Source organism: Megalops cyprinoides, chromosome 23, assembly GCF_013368585.1.
Source record: "Megalops cyprinoides isolate fMegCyp1 chromosome 23, fMegCyp1.pri, whole genome shotgun sequence".
Lineage (NCBI taxonomy): Eukaryota > Metazoa > Chordata > Actinopteri > Elopiformes > Megalopidae > Megalops > Megalops cyprinoides.
In genome coordinates, this window is record NC_050605.1 from 5906123 (window position 1) to 5922664 (window position 16542).

Consider the following 16542-nt stretch of genomic DNA (forward strand, 5'->3'; position numbering starts at 1 on the left):
ACCGCTCTGCTTCTATTTGTTATAAATGTTATACTGTCTGCTGTGCTACAGGTCCTCTAGGTAGAGGCAGAATTAGATCACAACCTGCCTGATTCAGCACAAATTGCACCATTCCACACCTAAATAGATAAAAGCAACAGAATATTTTTATCACGTTGGTCACACAATATGAAATCTTTTTTGTGTAAAGTAAGGATTTATGAGCATCAAATTATATATTTAGGGCTTTTCGAAATATATTATATATACCATTTACCAGGTAAAGACAAAAAGCTACAAGAACACTAATAATATTATCCATCACAGAAAGAAGAATTAAGAATTAAGAATTGCGCTTTCAGTCCTGGCTTGCTCTAGCATAGAATGAATAGTGAAGCAGACAGCAGAAGGAGTGAATGGCCAGTAAATTTACTTCCTCTTTTATGCTTTGCAAATGCGTGGAAAACGTGAGTCACTGTAAGGGGTAGGAATAATGATTCAAAGTGAGTTGAAGTCAGAGCTGTGTGAAAATATTATATTACATTGATCATTTTTATTTCACATGTTTCTCAGTTTTTATGAAGTTCCCACACATACATACCTTAATCTTTTTTTATGCAGTATAGTACACCAGCCAAAGCTGAAAAAGACCTCCAAGTTTAATCATCTGTCAATAGATGAGATCCATATTAGATCAAACATTCATAGGGTGAAAACCAAGGCTCAGGATGATAAAATTTTAGATTTAGAATTTTCATTTTCATTTTCAAGGGATCAAAGGTCAAATACATTCAAAATGTACTTTTGGATTTAGACTACTGTATATTCACTGAGTATGCAAACAAACAAACAGTTTTAGCTGTGTTTTCATAAATGCATATCTGGTATGTAACAAAAATATTTATTATTTGTTATTATTTTGCCCATGCATTTAATGACTAATAAAATGGAAATATTATGGAAAATGGAATTTTTGTCACAATAATTTGGGTCAGTGTCACCTGGTAGGACAATTCCTAGGCAGGTTAGAATTAGGTTAGGCTTCATCTAGAAATAGAGTCAAGCACAGGAATATCAATGATTTTGCGTGTTTTTTTTTTTGTTTTTTTTTAGCATTAGAGTGCTCTAGTGCTCAACAGCTTGAGAATGCAGACTGTTTCCTATCTGTAATGTCCACTGCTGTTCACATGATGGCAGACTCCTCCCCAGCGCCTTCTCTGTTACCGTCTGCTACCTGTCGCTCTCTCTGATGTCAGAAGCAAATCTTATGAGTGATCATGCGATGATTGCCCGCAATATTCTAGGAAACAACTCAAAATGGAAAAGTGCGAGCAGTGTAAATCTCATAATGAATCACATTCCAGCTTCCAGTTTCTATTGAAAGTACCTTTAACGTGTATCAAACGCTCTGAGGATTTCAGTTCTGCTTTGAATGTACCTTGTTTAAGTGAAATGTGCTGCATCATTTTATCATGCCTAGTTGTGCTTTACTGAAATGTTTTCATGAAACTGCATTTGTCATTTGGTGAAATGACAGTTTTTTACCTCCTGACAAATGTGTTTAACAGTTTGGTTTTTTAGTTGGATTTTGTTGTATGGTATATTGTGTGAAAGAAAAACGGCCCATTGTAACGGCATGAACCAGTAGAAAGCACCGGCAACTAACATATATATTTATATCATAATCCAGGTTCCATGGTGCCATGAAAAATATCAAAGCTGCTTATATGTAAGTGTAAAGTTATCTTTGCAAACTGTTTCATTGATCATCACCAGGAACATTTGGTGAGTGGATTTATAAACACATTTATGCAGCAATGCTCCTGCTAATTGATGTGAGTGGACTTTTTCTGTGCTATGATAGGTGCTTTAGGGATTGCCATTTCTTCTCAACAGCCACATAGCCTGCCCAGAAGATAGATATGTAACATTACACAGCATGGACAAAGTGCCCCTATTTCAGATTAGCCTACTACCTGTATGTCATATGCAAGTTATTCATGGTTCAGCCTTGGGGCATTGCTTACCCTTGAAAGGATAACCTTTCTGAGCCATGATCCAATCACAGAAGTTAAATTTCACCCTCTTCTTCCTTCACCTGCCCTTAAGCACAGATGTGTGTGACTGACAGGACAGTAACCAATCAGAAGCCTCACGTTGAATATAGCGGTGCACGGTCCTCTCCAGGCAGAAATGCTCCAGGAGAGCTGCTTCAAGCTGTGCAAGTCCCAACTTGAAATCATCTCAAGTGTTTACACAGCCAACCACAAAGCAGAGACCCTTTGACATGTGAGCAATGTGCTGTAGAGTTTGGAACTGTAGCGCTGAACAACATGGGAATGTAAGAAAACACAAGCACACTGCTGAATGCTCCCAACGGTCTGGTCTTAGCAAAGCCGTCAGCTTGGTGTTTATGTCCCTGCGATGAGAATGCAAGGCAGTGTGCTCATATGATGTTATTTCATTATATTATGCTTGTTTCCTGCCTCACACTTTATATATACTGGTGCTGAAATTACAGCCCACTCACAACAGCACCCCTGGTTGTGTCACTATATATAGGAGAGCAACAAGATTTGCTGGTTCCCTGAGTTATAGCTATGGTAAGTGGCTTAGCTGCCCAGAGGTCTAGGCAGGGAACACCTCTGTTAGGTAGGTTCCAGAGGAGGTTATTTGTATATTTGTGCTGTCAATAAACACCCAGTATTTGAAATTTGGGGATCATATTTGTTGCTGTTGCCTACATATTATCATACCAGCCTTCCCAGCAGCCTTTTGTGGTGTCACAGGATATATCACAGGGATATGTGTCTTTCATATTTTGAGAGAATGTAGGATTGCATATGTTAGTAAATCGCCAAATTGTTAGTAAATGTCCCAAATACCAAAACATGTTTCGTTCTGATAAAGAAGCAGATCTGATGTTCATAGCAAAGTCAGGAAGGTTTATTTGCACTGCTGGCCATGGGAACATCAGCATGGAGCAGAAGTTTGTCAGGTACAATGTATGGTTCACATTTATACAGTTTTCAGGAGGTACATTTACATGTGATGGCCAGGAAACCCCCTGGAAGGGAAGTCCATATATGGTCATAACGAACCCCACGTTCCCTGGACTGGAAGTAGCGGTAATTATGAATTGGCGCCTTTTGGCGCCGGTCGGATGTAGCGGCATTGCTTTGTGTTCTAATACACATTGATATTGTATTCAAATACATGTACTTTAATATGGAGTTGGTCCCCCTTTTGCAGCTATAACAGCTTCCACTCTTCTTGGAAGGCTTTCCACAAGATTTTGGAGTGTTTCTGTGGGGATTTGTGCCCATTCATTCTGTAGAGCATTTATGAGGTCAGGCACTGATGTTGGACGAGAAGGCCTGGCTCGCAATCTCCGTTCCGGTTCGTCCCAAAGGTGCTCAATGGGATTGAGGTCAGGGCTCTGTGCAGGCCAGTCAAGTTCTTCCACACCGAACTCATCAAACCATGTCTTTATAGTCCTTGCTTTGTGCACTGGGGCACAGTCATGTTGGAATAGAAAAGGGCCTTCCCTAAACTGTTGCCACAAAGTTGGTAGCATAGCATTGTCCAAAATGTCTTGGTATGCTGAAGCATTAAGATTGCCCTTCACTGGAGATAAGCGGCCTAGCCCAAACCCTGAAAAGTGTACATCGTTTGCCTCCGGATCAAACGCCGTGCCGTTCCACAGAACCGTCTCCTAACACATAGTAATAATAAACAAGACAAGGTGGAATTTCCTTTTTGAAACGTTTTGTCTTATGCATAAGAGAAGAGGATAATGGGAATTCCAAAGACAATGCGTCATTCTTCTGAAGATGAAGCTGATGAGGTAGCCCTCATGATGGTCACTAAGGACTTTCCCTCTGGTTATTGGTAGATCCAATCACTAGTTAGCATATAAAAATCACTGAGATGCTTTAAATCATACTGTCTGCTGTGCTACAGGACCTGTAGAGGTCTCAGTACTCCTCAGCAGAAAACACCCATCTCATTTCAAGCAGATCTCTCGTGCCAATAATAGTGATACCTTGTGATATAGTGATTCATATAATTGATCAGAATCTGCATGATTCAGCACAAAGCACACCATTCCACAGATAACATGCATAAAAGAAAAAGAATCTTTTACCACTTTAGTTGTACATTCAGAAATCTCTCCTTTTATACAAAAAAGAAAAAAGACACTTTGTAAGTTGCAAGGGTTTTATAAACGTCATCTTATAACATTAGGGCTTGACAGACTTTCACTGTTCTGCTCACCAGTTGCCAGGTAAAGACATAAAAGACGGCAAACAACTTGATCCATTGATCCATGTGACTGGATACATCCTCACTCATCGCTGCTTCAACTTGTCTTCATTTTGTTGCCTCTGACTCTTTCTGAGTTTATCCAGATCTGATACTGATCTGTGTTGCAGCTCTGCTGTGACTTGGCTGTACCTTGTGTGGGGGAAATGGGCTGTGATTCTGATCCCCTCAGCTAGGATCCACCTGTCAGATCACTGAGTAGCAAGTTCAGTCACTAGATCTTATACTAGTCACAGTATAAGATCAAACAGTATAAGAGCCCTGCAGCGCGCAGGTTGCGTTTGTGTGGGAAGGAGACATTACTATCTAGCTCCTCTGGTGGTTTCCCTAGCTGTCCGTGCCCCAAATAAAGAGCCACTGCTAAGCTGCCCCAAGTCCGTGTCTGTGCCAGTTCATGCCGCACTGTGCCGTGCTGCCTTTTGTCTTCTCCTCACACTGCCCTGACGGTGCGGCTCGGCGGAGCGGAGCAGGGACGAGCCTTCCCGCCCACAACCCTGCACGCACAGCGCCGCCAGGAGGTCGCCGCACTGTGCTTGAGGTATAAGTCATTATGAAAAATCATGAAGAAAGTTCTGATGTCACACAAAGCCTTGGAAGCAACTTTTGCAAAAAAAAAAAAAAAAGTATATCGAATGTGTCATGTAACATCAACTTAGAAGACTGAAAGTGAAATTTACGATGGTAAGGGTGTTACCTCCCGTTCTCTTCTGTTGTATGTACTGTAGCTTCTGCCTTCCTGGAGTTTTAGGTTACTAAACATTACCAAAATGGTTTCCATCAGGGGGCGCTGTCCTACAAAAGTTTTTTTTTTTGAATGAATAATTATGCGTTTTGATAAGTTCAATTTTTAGATATGCAAATGAAAGGTAGGCCTAACTGAATTTTTTTTTGGTACTACAGTTACGAAATAGTTATTATACAGCTTATCTCTGAAACAAAGGGAAGCTGTTATCTTCACTGTCTTTGAGTAAAGTAACTTGTAGGGAAAGTCCCTTTATGAACAGTCTTTATGTTAGTTTTCAGTAGCTATCTTGTCATTTCAGGAGTCATAAGGTAATCATTAAAATGGATCAACGGCATCACAAGGTAACCACTAGAACGTAAACTTTAGTAAAAAGGCGAATTTGTAGAGAGAATTTTGACAGAAAGGGTTAACAGAAGAACAGGGTATTCATGTCATTCTCTTGCATTGTGGAATATTAAGCGTGCACTTTCTTTGCATTCTCCCAATGCACCTGCTCAGAGGTCGTTTTAACGGTAACGTAGTCGGTTTCGTCGTACCCAGTGACGTAGCGTTATGTGACGTACCGCCCCGCAAGCCTCGTTTTGGAGGCCGTCGGCCCCGTGGCCCCGCCCCTAAGACGCGTCTCGAGCGCAGGCCCGTCTCCAGGTGATGTTGCAGTAAAGATGGACTCTACCAAAAAGTGGTTATGACTGTCATTCCGTCATTACCCGCTCTGCTGCGTTTCGGGGGGTTTGGAGGGCAGTTCGTTTTTTTTTTTCGTTGGAAGAGAGGAGCTACAAACCTCTAAAATGAAACCCTCCACGATCTCGAGAATTTGAACCGCAACTGGGAATAAATAATTCATTCAGTCATGGCCGGACTGATCAAGAAACAGATCCTCAAACATCTATCCAGGTCGGTAGCTATCGATCGTTAGCTCAGTCTCTGTGTCATGGGAACGCTTGAGTGTAACGCTAGTAAAACAAAGGGCTATTTGCCTTTTAGCCACCAGTTATTCATCTAGTCAGCCAGTTAGGCAGCACTTGATTTCCGCGTGTGTAGATAATATAACCCCAAACGATCGCTGAACCGCACCGAGCATAATTTGATTCGTTGTCTTCAATTACGCTGCATTGAGAAGGCCGGTTTGCCCTTCGTGCTTAAATGATGTTAGCAAGCCAACGTTAGCTGGCTGCCTAATTAGCTAACTTGCAGGATTACGTTAGCTAGACTACATGACCTTATCATAGCTAAGTAGCTAGCTAACAGTTTTAGCATATATCAGAATATTCCCACATTCCCTGCTTCACCCCAACAGATAAAGTTGTTAGTCTAGCTGTTGTAGTGGAAGTATGTGTGCCATTTGTCCAAAACGGGGAGGTAGCTACATTAAGCAGTGACTTCTTGTTTCAAGTTCGATAAGGCTAGCTAGCTATCTGACAGTTGGCTAGGCAGATGGCTACATTTGCCAGAAGTGGAGTGGGATGGACTGACCGAGTGGGTCAGACAGCTGGCACGGTCCTTACAGCTTGCTTGGAAAAGTACCAGACTTCCAGCTACCTATGCCACCAATCCAAAGATAAGCGGGTGAGACAAAGTGCAATATCTGTCTTGCTTTAGAGGTGAGTTAGTGCAGCGAAGGCATAGCTGCTTAGCTAGCTAGCTGACTGCTGTACCGAGGGCCTGAAAGAAGGGTGGCATCTTTCCTCAGAGCGAATAATTTTAGCACATAAGGTACCCGATGATCTCTGACATTGGCAGTCTGATCGATTTACCCAGCAAGCCTTGCATATGTCCGGCATATTCTTAAAAGTGAAAAATGTATGAATTTCACCGTGCGGATGCCAAACTATTAATTCTCGGGGGAAGGAGGTTGTTTAGGGAGAGCACTGGACTCCCACCTCACAAGTTTTTCATCGAATCTGTTTGTTGCCCTGTATGTTTATGTATTGCTGTTGCTGCATGCCTCTTTGGATAATATGCGATGGAATTATTCCATGTCCCATTTGATTTGAGATCATTCTAGCAACACGGAAACATTACTAGATTACAGTGGTATATGACGGTTGCTAGGTGAGCCCACGGCCGCTTATGTGGTAAAGCTGCCACTTAAGGCCCGAGAAAGAATTTGCCCTCTTACGGTTATGAATCACGTTTATTGATCCTGAGAAATCACTTGCAGTATAATTTCAACAAACTGCTTTTTGAATACACTGCCGTTTTGCGCTTGTAATTGAACGCCTGACTCACAGCTATAGAATGCATTGTCGCTGTAGGAACTTGTTGAGTGATGAGAGCGTTAGAAACGAAGTTTGACTGGTTGGGTTTGTTTTAAAATGGACAGCGCTTCTCCTTATGGTAGCTCCAGGGAAACGTTAGTGTACTATCCAAATTTGGTTGTGATCAGCGGCGGTGGTAATCAATAAATCAATAAAATGGCCCACACCCATCGTGGTCTGTCACCCTGAGGCCCACTGTACTCTGCACGTGCCAAACCAGTTCCTTTGTATCTGTCAGATGGGAATCAGTAGTATTTCTACCTCTGGTCCTCAGTCAGATGGTAGGGTCCAGTATGTACTTGCTTTTGGTCCTCAGTCAGGTGGTATGGTCCAGCATGTTCTTGCCTCTGGTCCTTGGTGAGATGGTAGGGTCCAGTGTCTTCTTGGGATCTGAATGGTTGAGTCCATACAGGATCCTGTTGCTCTCGGTGTGAATGAAGTCCCTCAGCACCTCCCCATTGGCACACCCAAGCCTATTTATTGTGCCAGGGCCATGGGCGATGCTTGGGCAGCACAGGCCCTTGACTGATCATGTGACTTGTGCAACCAATGGGACCCTTCTCCCTAGGCTGAGGCCTCAGGCGTGCCAGGGCTACTCTTCCAGAGGTCAGGGAAGGGCATAAATAGATATTACCAGTGTATGGTCTCGCTCTCTTACGTTTGAACGATAATACGATAACAGCTCAAACTGGTTGAAATGTTTACAAGATCTACTCCCCTCTCTCTTTCTCATCCTCTTTCCTATTTGTGTGTGTGTGGCACAGAGGTAGCCCTGGAATGAGTTTCTTCTCCTTGACCATTACAACATTGTAGCAACAGAGCTACAGTTGCTGCTCAGAATAAACACGCCGTGGGCCACGTCCTCATTCGCAGAATGCGTTGGCAGCAGAAGCACTGTACCGGAGGGATGTGTCGTCGTCAGGAGGACGGACCGCTCACGCCGACGGTGTCCGGAACGGGGTGGGGGTATTCCTGCTCGCATTCTGAAGCCACGCTTGTCGGTGGTATTCGGCGGCGCCTCCTCTCCGTCTGCGGGAACGTGGCGGGCGTTGGCGGTGAGGCGCGTTGGCAGCTTGCCCCCGCGAGGGCGGCCTCGTCGCTGAGTGGCGTATCGTACTCACGATGGCGTGTCTCTCCGCGTTACGGAGAGGTTCGGGTATGGGCAGCTCTTTGGACGGAGGCCAAAGTGTGGAGGAAGCCACTGCGAGTGCCACAACTAGACCCTGGGGCTGTATAGAGAACTCCGGACCTCCCCTCAGTTTTCTTATTCTCACTCTCTTAGGCCCTCTCAGCACGACCCCCCCCCCCCTCAAAATGTGGCTGGACCTGCCAGGCTTGGGGAACCAATTACAATTTCTTATAGGGTGACGTGCGCGAGAGAGGGCACGCATGACTGACTGGCCTGAATCTGCTCTGAGCCTGCTCACCCTGTGGATGGAAGGCAGCGAAGCAGCCGTTTTGCTGTCAGATTCACAAGCCCGTGCGAAATTAACAAGCTAAGCAAACAAACTTTGTTGTCGCTTCACGGTCCACGGGCGCACATAATGTCAGTAGTATGGAAGGGAAACGATGCGCAAGGTCTTTCTGAATGAGTGGGAGTCAGTGTAACGGTACTGCAGATACGACTGAGTGTATGTGATGTTTTCGATCATTCAGTGTAGCAGCTGTTTTCTTCTCTTTTTGGACAGCGGGCATCAAAAGTGCCGTCTGTAGCCTTTATGCCACAAAGCTGACCTAAGGTGAGAGCTCAGGTAGTCCTCGATTGGCTGAGTGGACAAAGATTCTGAGCTGGTAGCTGAAGAAGGTTCTATGTGTAGAAAACAGCTCCAGGCTACATCTGTTGAGGGCCAATGGGCACAGCGGAGTTTCGGAGCCAGCTCAGCCTGAAGTGGCCTCTATGAATCTGTATTTGGAAGACGCTGGAACATTTGGTGAGCCGTCTCGCCATAGCAGGAAGTGACACACATGAGAAACTACCCCCTGCGTTTTGGCCTCAGACCTCAGCTGAGGTTACCCCCCCCCCCCCCCCCACATTGAGGTTTAAATATGTTTTCTGGCCTGTTGACCGCTGTGGATTTCTTTTCCCTTTCCTTCGGTGCCCAGACCCAACAGCTGCTTGAGGGGTGGCTGGCGTGTCATTGTGATTTGCTTTCACTTTACGTTCAGCTGAGCTCAGTTCCAGGCTGTAATCTGGGAATTTTGGGCTTGCTGTGTAGCGCGGTGTTCAGGAAACTGGCCCGTAACCAGAAGGCCGAAGGCACTGCCATCGAATCCTGAAGAAAGGTACTTAACCTGAATTTCCTTAGTAATCTCTGACAGGATACTGTAAGTGGATAGCGTGTAAAATATAAGACATGCATGTCACTTAGGATAAGGAAGTCTGCTAATCGAATATGCCATTGTGATGTGTAATGGGTTTGAGGCATAGTTTGGTTTTGTGCTGGCTTATCCTCCCCCTCTCAGACATTTTGCTGCCGCTCTCTGTGTATGGTGTTTTCATCGGCCCTGTAACAGGGGGGATTATGGGAGCTCTCTAGCATTTTTTCACCCCTCTGATTGGACATCAATGTTGTATAAAGGTGCGGTCCCAGTGGAGAGCTCCAGCTGGAGATGGGCCGTTCTGCGTTATGAGTGTGGTCTCCTGGAGCTGAGAAGTGGGGTGTGTACGTGTATGCATGTCTGTGTGTGTGTGTGTGTGTTTGCTAAATAGGCGGCAGTGTAGCATGGTGGTTAAGGAGCAGGACTCGTAACCGAAAGGTTGCCGGTTCGATCCCCGCTGGGACACTGCTGTTGTACCCTTGGGCAAGGTACTTAACCCACAATTGCCTCAGTAAATATCCAGCTGTATAAATGGATAACATTGTAAAGAACTGTAACCTATGTAAGTCGCTTTGGATAAAAGCGTCTGCTAAATGAATAAATGTAAATGTAAATGTAAATAGTAGGCCGGTAGCAGATGTAGGTGCAGTACACCAACACCTGTTTTCCTCTGTTTTTTGCTTCTGTTTAAGAGAGGCTATAAACCTCCCTCATAAGTGAACTCTTCTTGCTTTGTCAGATTAGCTGAGTAGTGCATGTCTCTTCTGCAGTATTTCTAAAAAGCTGTGTGTTAAGTTGGTTTGTTTCCTCTACTGAAAACACCGGAAAAAGATCAACATTCTGTCAAACCACGGCACGATAACCAATAATGCTGATAAGACTACAACATTCTAGAAATTCTGCAAACAGGCTGTCTCTGTGGGAATGCAGAGATAGGCCACTCAGTGGAGTTAAGGAGTATTCATTAATATCTGTGATAAGGCACTGAGGGGAGTGTAGGTGTATTGGGGAGCCGCACTAGTAGTGCACTAAGGGGAATGTGGGATGTGTGGTTGAGTCTGCACTAGTAGTGCACTTAGTGGAGTGCTATACCCCTGGTACATGGCTCCTTGTATTGTAATAAACCCCTGTTACAGTGGAGAATTGTGTTCATAGCGAGTTGACACCTTAACAAACATAAAAACCTTGTGGCAGTTCCTGTGCCCTGTAGCAGGGAGTGTAGATGTATGGTTGAGTCTGCAGTGGTAGGGCGCTAAGAGGTTGTTGAGTTTATAGTGACAGTGTATTCAGTGGTATACTGGAGTGTCCATCAGCATGTGTAGAGATGGGGTGCGTGGATTTGAACTGTTTTAGTATCTGTGAGTGGTTGTAGTGACAAGGCACTCGTTGCGGTGTAAGCGTGCCCGCAGTTGACTCGTGGTGGAATCTCAAACGACCCCCCCCCCACGCACACATACACACACACGCGCGCGCACACACACGCAGAGAGCGCCCGAGGGTATTACTCTATTGTCTCATTGTCTTTTCCTGGTGGTCACGGTCTCGCAGCTTTGAATGGCCCCTCTGAAGCAGGAATAACCAGCTGGGGGACAGGGTGAGTGCATGCAGCATCCATTTAGAGCCTGCTGTCACTGGGAAGGCAGTGTGGCGTGTGCAGAATCAGCTGCACGGGGTGGGGGTTCAGGGTCTGTCCCAGAGTTCCTTTTGGTTGGAGGAGACCCACTGGGACTGGTTCATCGCCCGTTATGATTGGAGGGAGAGACAATGGGGCCCGGGGAGATTGCACCTGCCCAGCAGAGACCGGCAGGTGACTTGGGTTTCCAGACACCTGATAGCATCGAGGGCCCCCGCTCAACTGACACGTATAAATATTTCACCAGGTCTAGGCTTGTGTGACGCTCTCATTACTGCCACCGGGCCGAGCTGGAGCGGACTGGACCTGTTCCAGAGCTACATGGAGCGCGTTACCCACAATGCTTTATTCTCCCAGCCCAGGGTACCGGGAGCGAGTAACGCAGCCTCCGAGCGCAGTGCCAGGACAGGTGCGTGAAAGAACCTGCATCGCTTTACCCCAAACAAAAGCGCAGGGGAGCCGGGCGGTGAACCCGAAGCGGAGAGCCTGGCTCTGTTTTCGTCACCCCACCGTTTCTGGGAAGTGATTAACCGAAAACAAAGCGCGCGGGCGCCGACCTTGATGCGGGGCGACGCTGCCCGCCACGGCTTTGCTCCGGTGCCCGACCCCAGCGGGTGCCTGGCACGTCTGCCATCGGAGTTTTAGGCCTTCCCCGTAGGGTCTGGACCCTCCTCTGAGTCAGAGTGCCTGTTCCGGTCAGGGGCCAGTCGAATTTGAGACTGGCCCAGCGCTTGGCTGTTGAGGTCACCTCTGTGAAACTCCTCTTGTTGTTCCGTTCTTGGTTTCACTTCTTTTGTTTGTGGCTGGCTGTGTGCCTCAGGCCTCGTTGTTCTGTGTGTGTGTGTGTGTGTGTGTGTGTGTGTGTGTGTGTGTGTGTGTGTGTGTGCTGCTTCTTGGTTTTGTCCTTGTCTTTTTGCGTGTTAATGGCTCTCACTGGATCGAGAGCCGGACGACTCTGAATCGTTGGTGAAAAGGGTTAAACTACAAAGCGAGATGTGCAAGTTGCTTGCGTAGCCCAGGTCTCATAGTAACGCACCAATGCCTATCTGAGGCCTTAATTTCAACCAGGATGCATTGCTGTGTGACATTATTTAGGGTCAATTTTCCCCTCAAGTCTGTGATCTGCTAGCTTTTAGATTAACGTGCCAAAGTGATGCACTGCCTGTTCCAAAAAAAAGATCCTCCTGTGAGGTAAATTCAATTAGAGCCTAACGTTGCCCGAGGTGTTTTTTTTTTTTTTTTTTTTTTACTTTCTCGGAAAGTGCTGTCACATTTCAGGAAGGACGTTAATGCTCCTTCCCAAACCAGACCGTTTTCCCTCCCCCTGTGTGACAAGCACTTGGAGTCTTCTACACGCCATTGGACAGAACCTTGTCTGGTCTGCAGCGAGAGCACCAGTCTGGTGTGCAGCGGTGCATTGTGGGTGCCTCAGGGGGGAAGAGCGGGCTTGTTTATGAGTGTAATAAAGACCTGGAGGAGCCAGGGGACTGCAGCAGAGAGCACATGCAGACAGAGTCTCTTTCTGCCTCGTTGTGTCCGTTCGTCTGTCTCAGTCTGGGTGTCTCAGTCACATGTAAACCACACACAGTAAGTGTGTTTATGCTGACCTCTCCCAAGTGTACACCAGGTACTTCAAGTGCATAAGCACTATATGCTGGAAGTGTGTACCAGTCACTGCAGGGGAATATAAACACCAAGCGCTCCAGGTGTGTTTGTATCAGCTTCAGTGGCTGATAGGCTTCTGTTTAGGCCAAGCGGCTTATCTTTATTCGCATGACTATGCGGTTCCTCGCGCTGTGCTCCAGAGGACCTCTCCTGTGGCCTGGTTCCTGTTCCACAGCAGATGGGGGTATGCCTGCAGGCTGTCTGTTACTCTGAGGAGGAGGAGACTGCTCAGTCCGGGGGTGGCTGGGGGGTTGAAACCCAGCCTCTGCCTTCCTCCTCCTCCTGACTGGAAACCATTTTGATTTCCTGTTTGTTTCTCTGGAACTCTGGGGGACGGTGCAGAGTATAGTCGCTTTGCTGTAACACATGCTGTTCACAATGGGGAGTACTCTCCCTGTGCTGTAACAAATACTGTTTACAGTGGAGAGTACAGTCCCTGTATTATAACAAAAGATGTTTACAAGGAGAGTACCATCCTTGTATTGTAAGAAATCCCTCATTACTGTGGAGAGTACGGTCCCTGCATTGTAAGAAACCCCTGATTACTGTGGAGAGTACGGTCCCTGTATTGTAAGAAACCCTTATTACAGTGGAGGGTACAGTACATGTGCTCCAGCAAATGGTGTTTATGGTGAGAAGTATAGCCATTCTCCCTTGACAAACACGTGCAGCTCCAGTGCCTGACAAACCCGTTGGCAGTGGAGTATGCAGTTCCTGTGCCCTATAGCAGGGAGAGCATGTAGGGGGAAGTAGCCAAAAGTGAGAGGAGGAAGTAGAATCAACTGCTTAAAGTTGAACTGAAGTGATTAGAAGCAGCTGTGAACTGATGCCTAATGACCACACAGTCTGGACTGTTTCCCATTAAGGCCTGAATCTGTGCTCCTCCTAGCAGCTGTGGGGACGGGGCAGATATCCAGCCTTCGGCGTGGGAACACTCTCGCCTCACCCTCGCCGTGACATCACCTGCATTTTGCCGCCGCATCTAGAGAGTCAATGTTAAGTTCCGTATACTGAAATGTGGTCTGAAAAGCTTCGAGAGACAGGCCCGTGTGCAGTCACAGGCTTGCTTAGCCTGGTTGTTTTCACCAAATCCACAGGGCATCCTACCTGATATTCCAACTTCTGTACCTTCCCACACCTGGACTTGCGTTTGACCCATGAGGGCATTCCTTTGGTGTCTTGGGTTTAGATGTGCTGTTTTCATTATTTTGACACTCGGGTTAATATGCAAACTTATATTTTGGGGGAAAAGTTGGCAGTCAGTAGATGCTGATAAAGATAAGTCAATCAGAATAGCTAAAAACACTTTTTAAATAGGAAAATGTTTACATTGACTTTATGTGTTGGCCTCAGCTTCTTCTGTCTGTGGATTTGAAGCCATTTTCTAAGTAACCAGCTTTAAAACGGATGTTATTTAGAGAGTCCTCCCAAACAACTAGAAACGAAATAAAGAGCTCTGGGGAATTTTCCATGATGCACTGACAAAATTGGTAAAATGTCCAGTGGAGTAGTTGTGGTGGTACGAGGACACTCTCCCGGCTGGCGAATTCACACAGGACTTAAAATCGTGAATACCCTGGAGACCTCAGGAAAACTAATGCTTGTGTGAACGGGGTTTTTGTCAGACATTTGATATGAGGAGATGGCAATCTCATCCCTGTTCTCATATTTCTCAGAAATCGGAAATAATTTGTACACGTGGTAGGGGTTTGTGGCAGGCTGCATGTCCCTTTGGTGCTACAGTACCTTATGCCTCAGGCCTCAGGCCATTCACCCTGTGTCTGAACACCATCTCTGACTGCTGATCTCTTAATTGAGATCCATTTTAAGGCCGAGTGGCTTTTTCCGGTAGGGGCGAGATTAGTCTGCAAACAGGATTAACGGTTCAGACCGTGGCGAGGCCTCGCCCCGCTGTGGCCATTGCAGTTGAGTGGGACCGAAGATGAGTGGGTGGGGCTGTGAGATCCGCAGAGCGGCCTCTTTATTAACACTACCACATGCCACACTTCAAGCCCGTGTGTGATTTTACACCCTTCATGGCCAATGATGACCCTTTCTGGCCGCTTCTGCGTCAGTTTTCTCGCCAGTTCATGCGTCTCGATGAAGAACAAAACCCTTACTTTGTGCGGAGGCGAATTTAGGAGCATTTAGTCGAGCGTGGCTGTTGCCGAGACAAACTCATTGACTCCACGTCTTTAGGAGAACTCGGTCCAAGAGCTTGAGTAATGCGTCTTTACTGGTGTTCGATACTCAAAAAAAAAAGTGCACTGGGTGTGGAACCCGTGAAATGGGCATAACAATCGCATGTGTGCTTGCTTCAGCCACTGAAAGATCATCATTAGTTGCACTGAGTCACTGCAGTATGTCACGTTTGTCTGGACTGTGTGAAAAGCCTGCCGTGTACAGGTATGCATGCTTGCTCGTTTCTGCCCTTTTTCTGGCCTAGCAGCGCATTCCAGCAAGGATTAATTATTAAATCACTCAAGGCGGGCGAGCTTGCCCCCGCGCCACCGCTGCTCTTTGTCTGGGGAGACCCCTGTAATGCGATTGGGCCGGGATAGAGCTGGCTGGCTGGTGCACATGAATTAGCGTGCTTTCCTTATGGGTCATATGGACGCATTGTCTTTAGGTCCGTTCTTGGAGTGCTACAAGTAGCTACACCTATGAGCAAAAGTGTCGAACCATACAACAGAACAGAATGTGTCACTGTGCTACACAGGCAGTGGTGTGATGTGGTGGTTTATGAGGTATAGTACAAGCAGTGTGGTGTAGCGGTAAAGAGCAGAGCTCGAAAGGTGGCTGGATTGACTCCTCGCTAGTTTACCACCGTTGTACCCATGGACAAGGTACTTAACCCATGATTGCCTCAGTAAATATCCAGCTGTATGAATGGATAAAATTGTTACCTGTGTAAGTCACTCTGGATAAGAGTGCCTGCTAAATGACAATAATGTAATGTATGTAATGTATTGCAGCCCATAGGTTACCAATTTGATTCCTTGAGCAAGATGTTTGACTTGAATTGCTTCAGTAGATGCCAACATGCGTAAATGGATGATGTTTAAACTGTGTAACATACTAAGGGGGTACAAGGGCGGATGTTAAACAAACAATCATGTGGTAGTGTAAAGTCAGGACGGTCAGGTTACACTGTTTGAATGACTAGAGAAATGAGCAAAATATAATCCTCCTTTCATTAAATTGTTAATGTTGCATTTGGTGTTGCAAATAGGACTAAAATACACTATATGGCCAAAAGTATGTGGACACCTGACCATCACACCTATATGAGCTTATTGGACATCCTATTCCAAAACCATGGGTATTAATATGGAGTTGCCTCCCCCCTTTGCAGCTATAACAGGCTTCACTCTTCTGGGAAGGCTTTCCACAAGATTTTGGAGTGTGTCTGTGGGAATTTGTGCCCATTCAGCCAAAAGAGCATTTGTAAGGTCACTGATGTTGGAGGAGAAGGCCTGGCTTGCAGTTGGCGTTCTAATTCATCCAAAAGGTGTTCAGTGGGGTTGAGGTCAGGGCTCGGTGCGGGCCACTGGAGTTCCTGCACACCAAACTTGTCAAACCATGTCTTTATGGACGTTGCTTTGTACACAGGGGCA

General features: G+C 46.1%; 1 protein-coding gene across 1 annotated transcript in view; it reads left to right on the top strand.

Moving 5' to 3' along the window:
- The first annotated feature begins 5690 nt into the window (after positions 1–5690).
- The window catches only part of uhrf1bp1l (UHRF1 binding protein 1-like), a 42619-nt gene continuing 31767 nt past the window's right edge, over positions 5691–16542 (top strand). Inside the window, exon 1 of the mRNA XM_036517895.1 lies at positions 5691–5944. Within this exon, the coding sequence (XP_036373788.1) occupies positions 5901–5944 (44 nt within the window). The 5' untranslated portion in view covers positions 5691–5900. The remainder of the gene's footprint in view (positions 5945–16542) is intronic.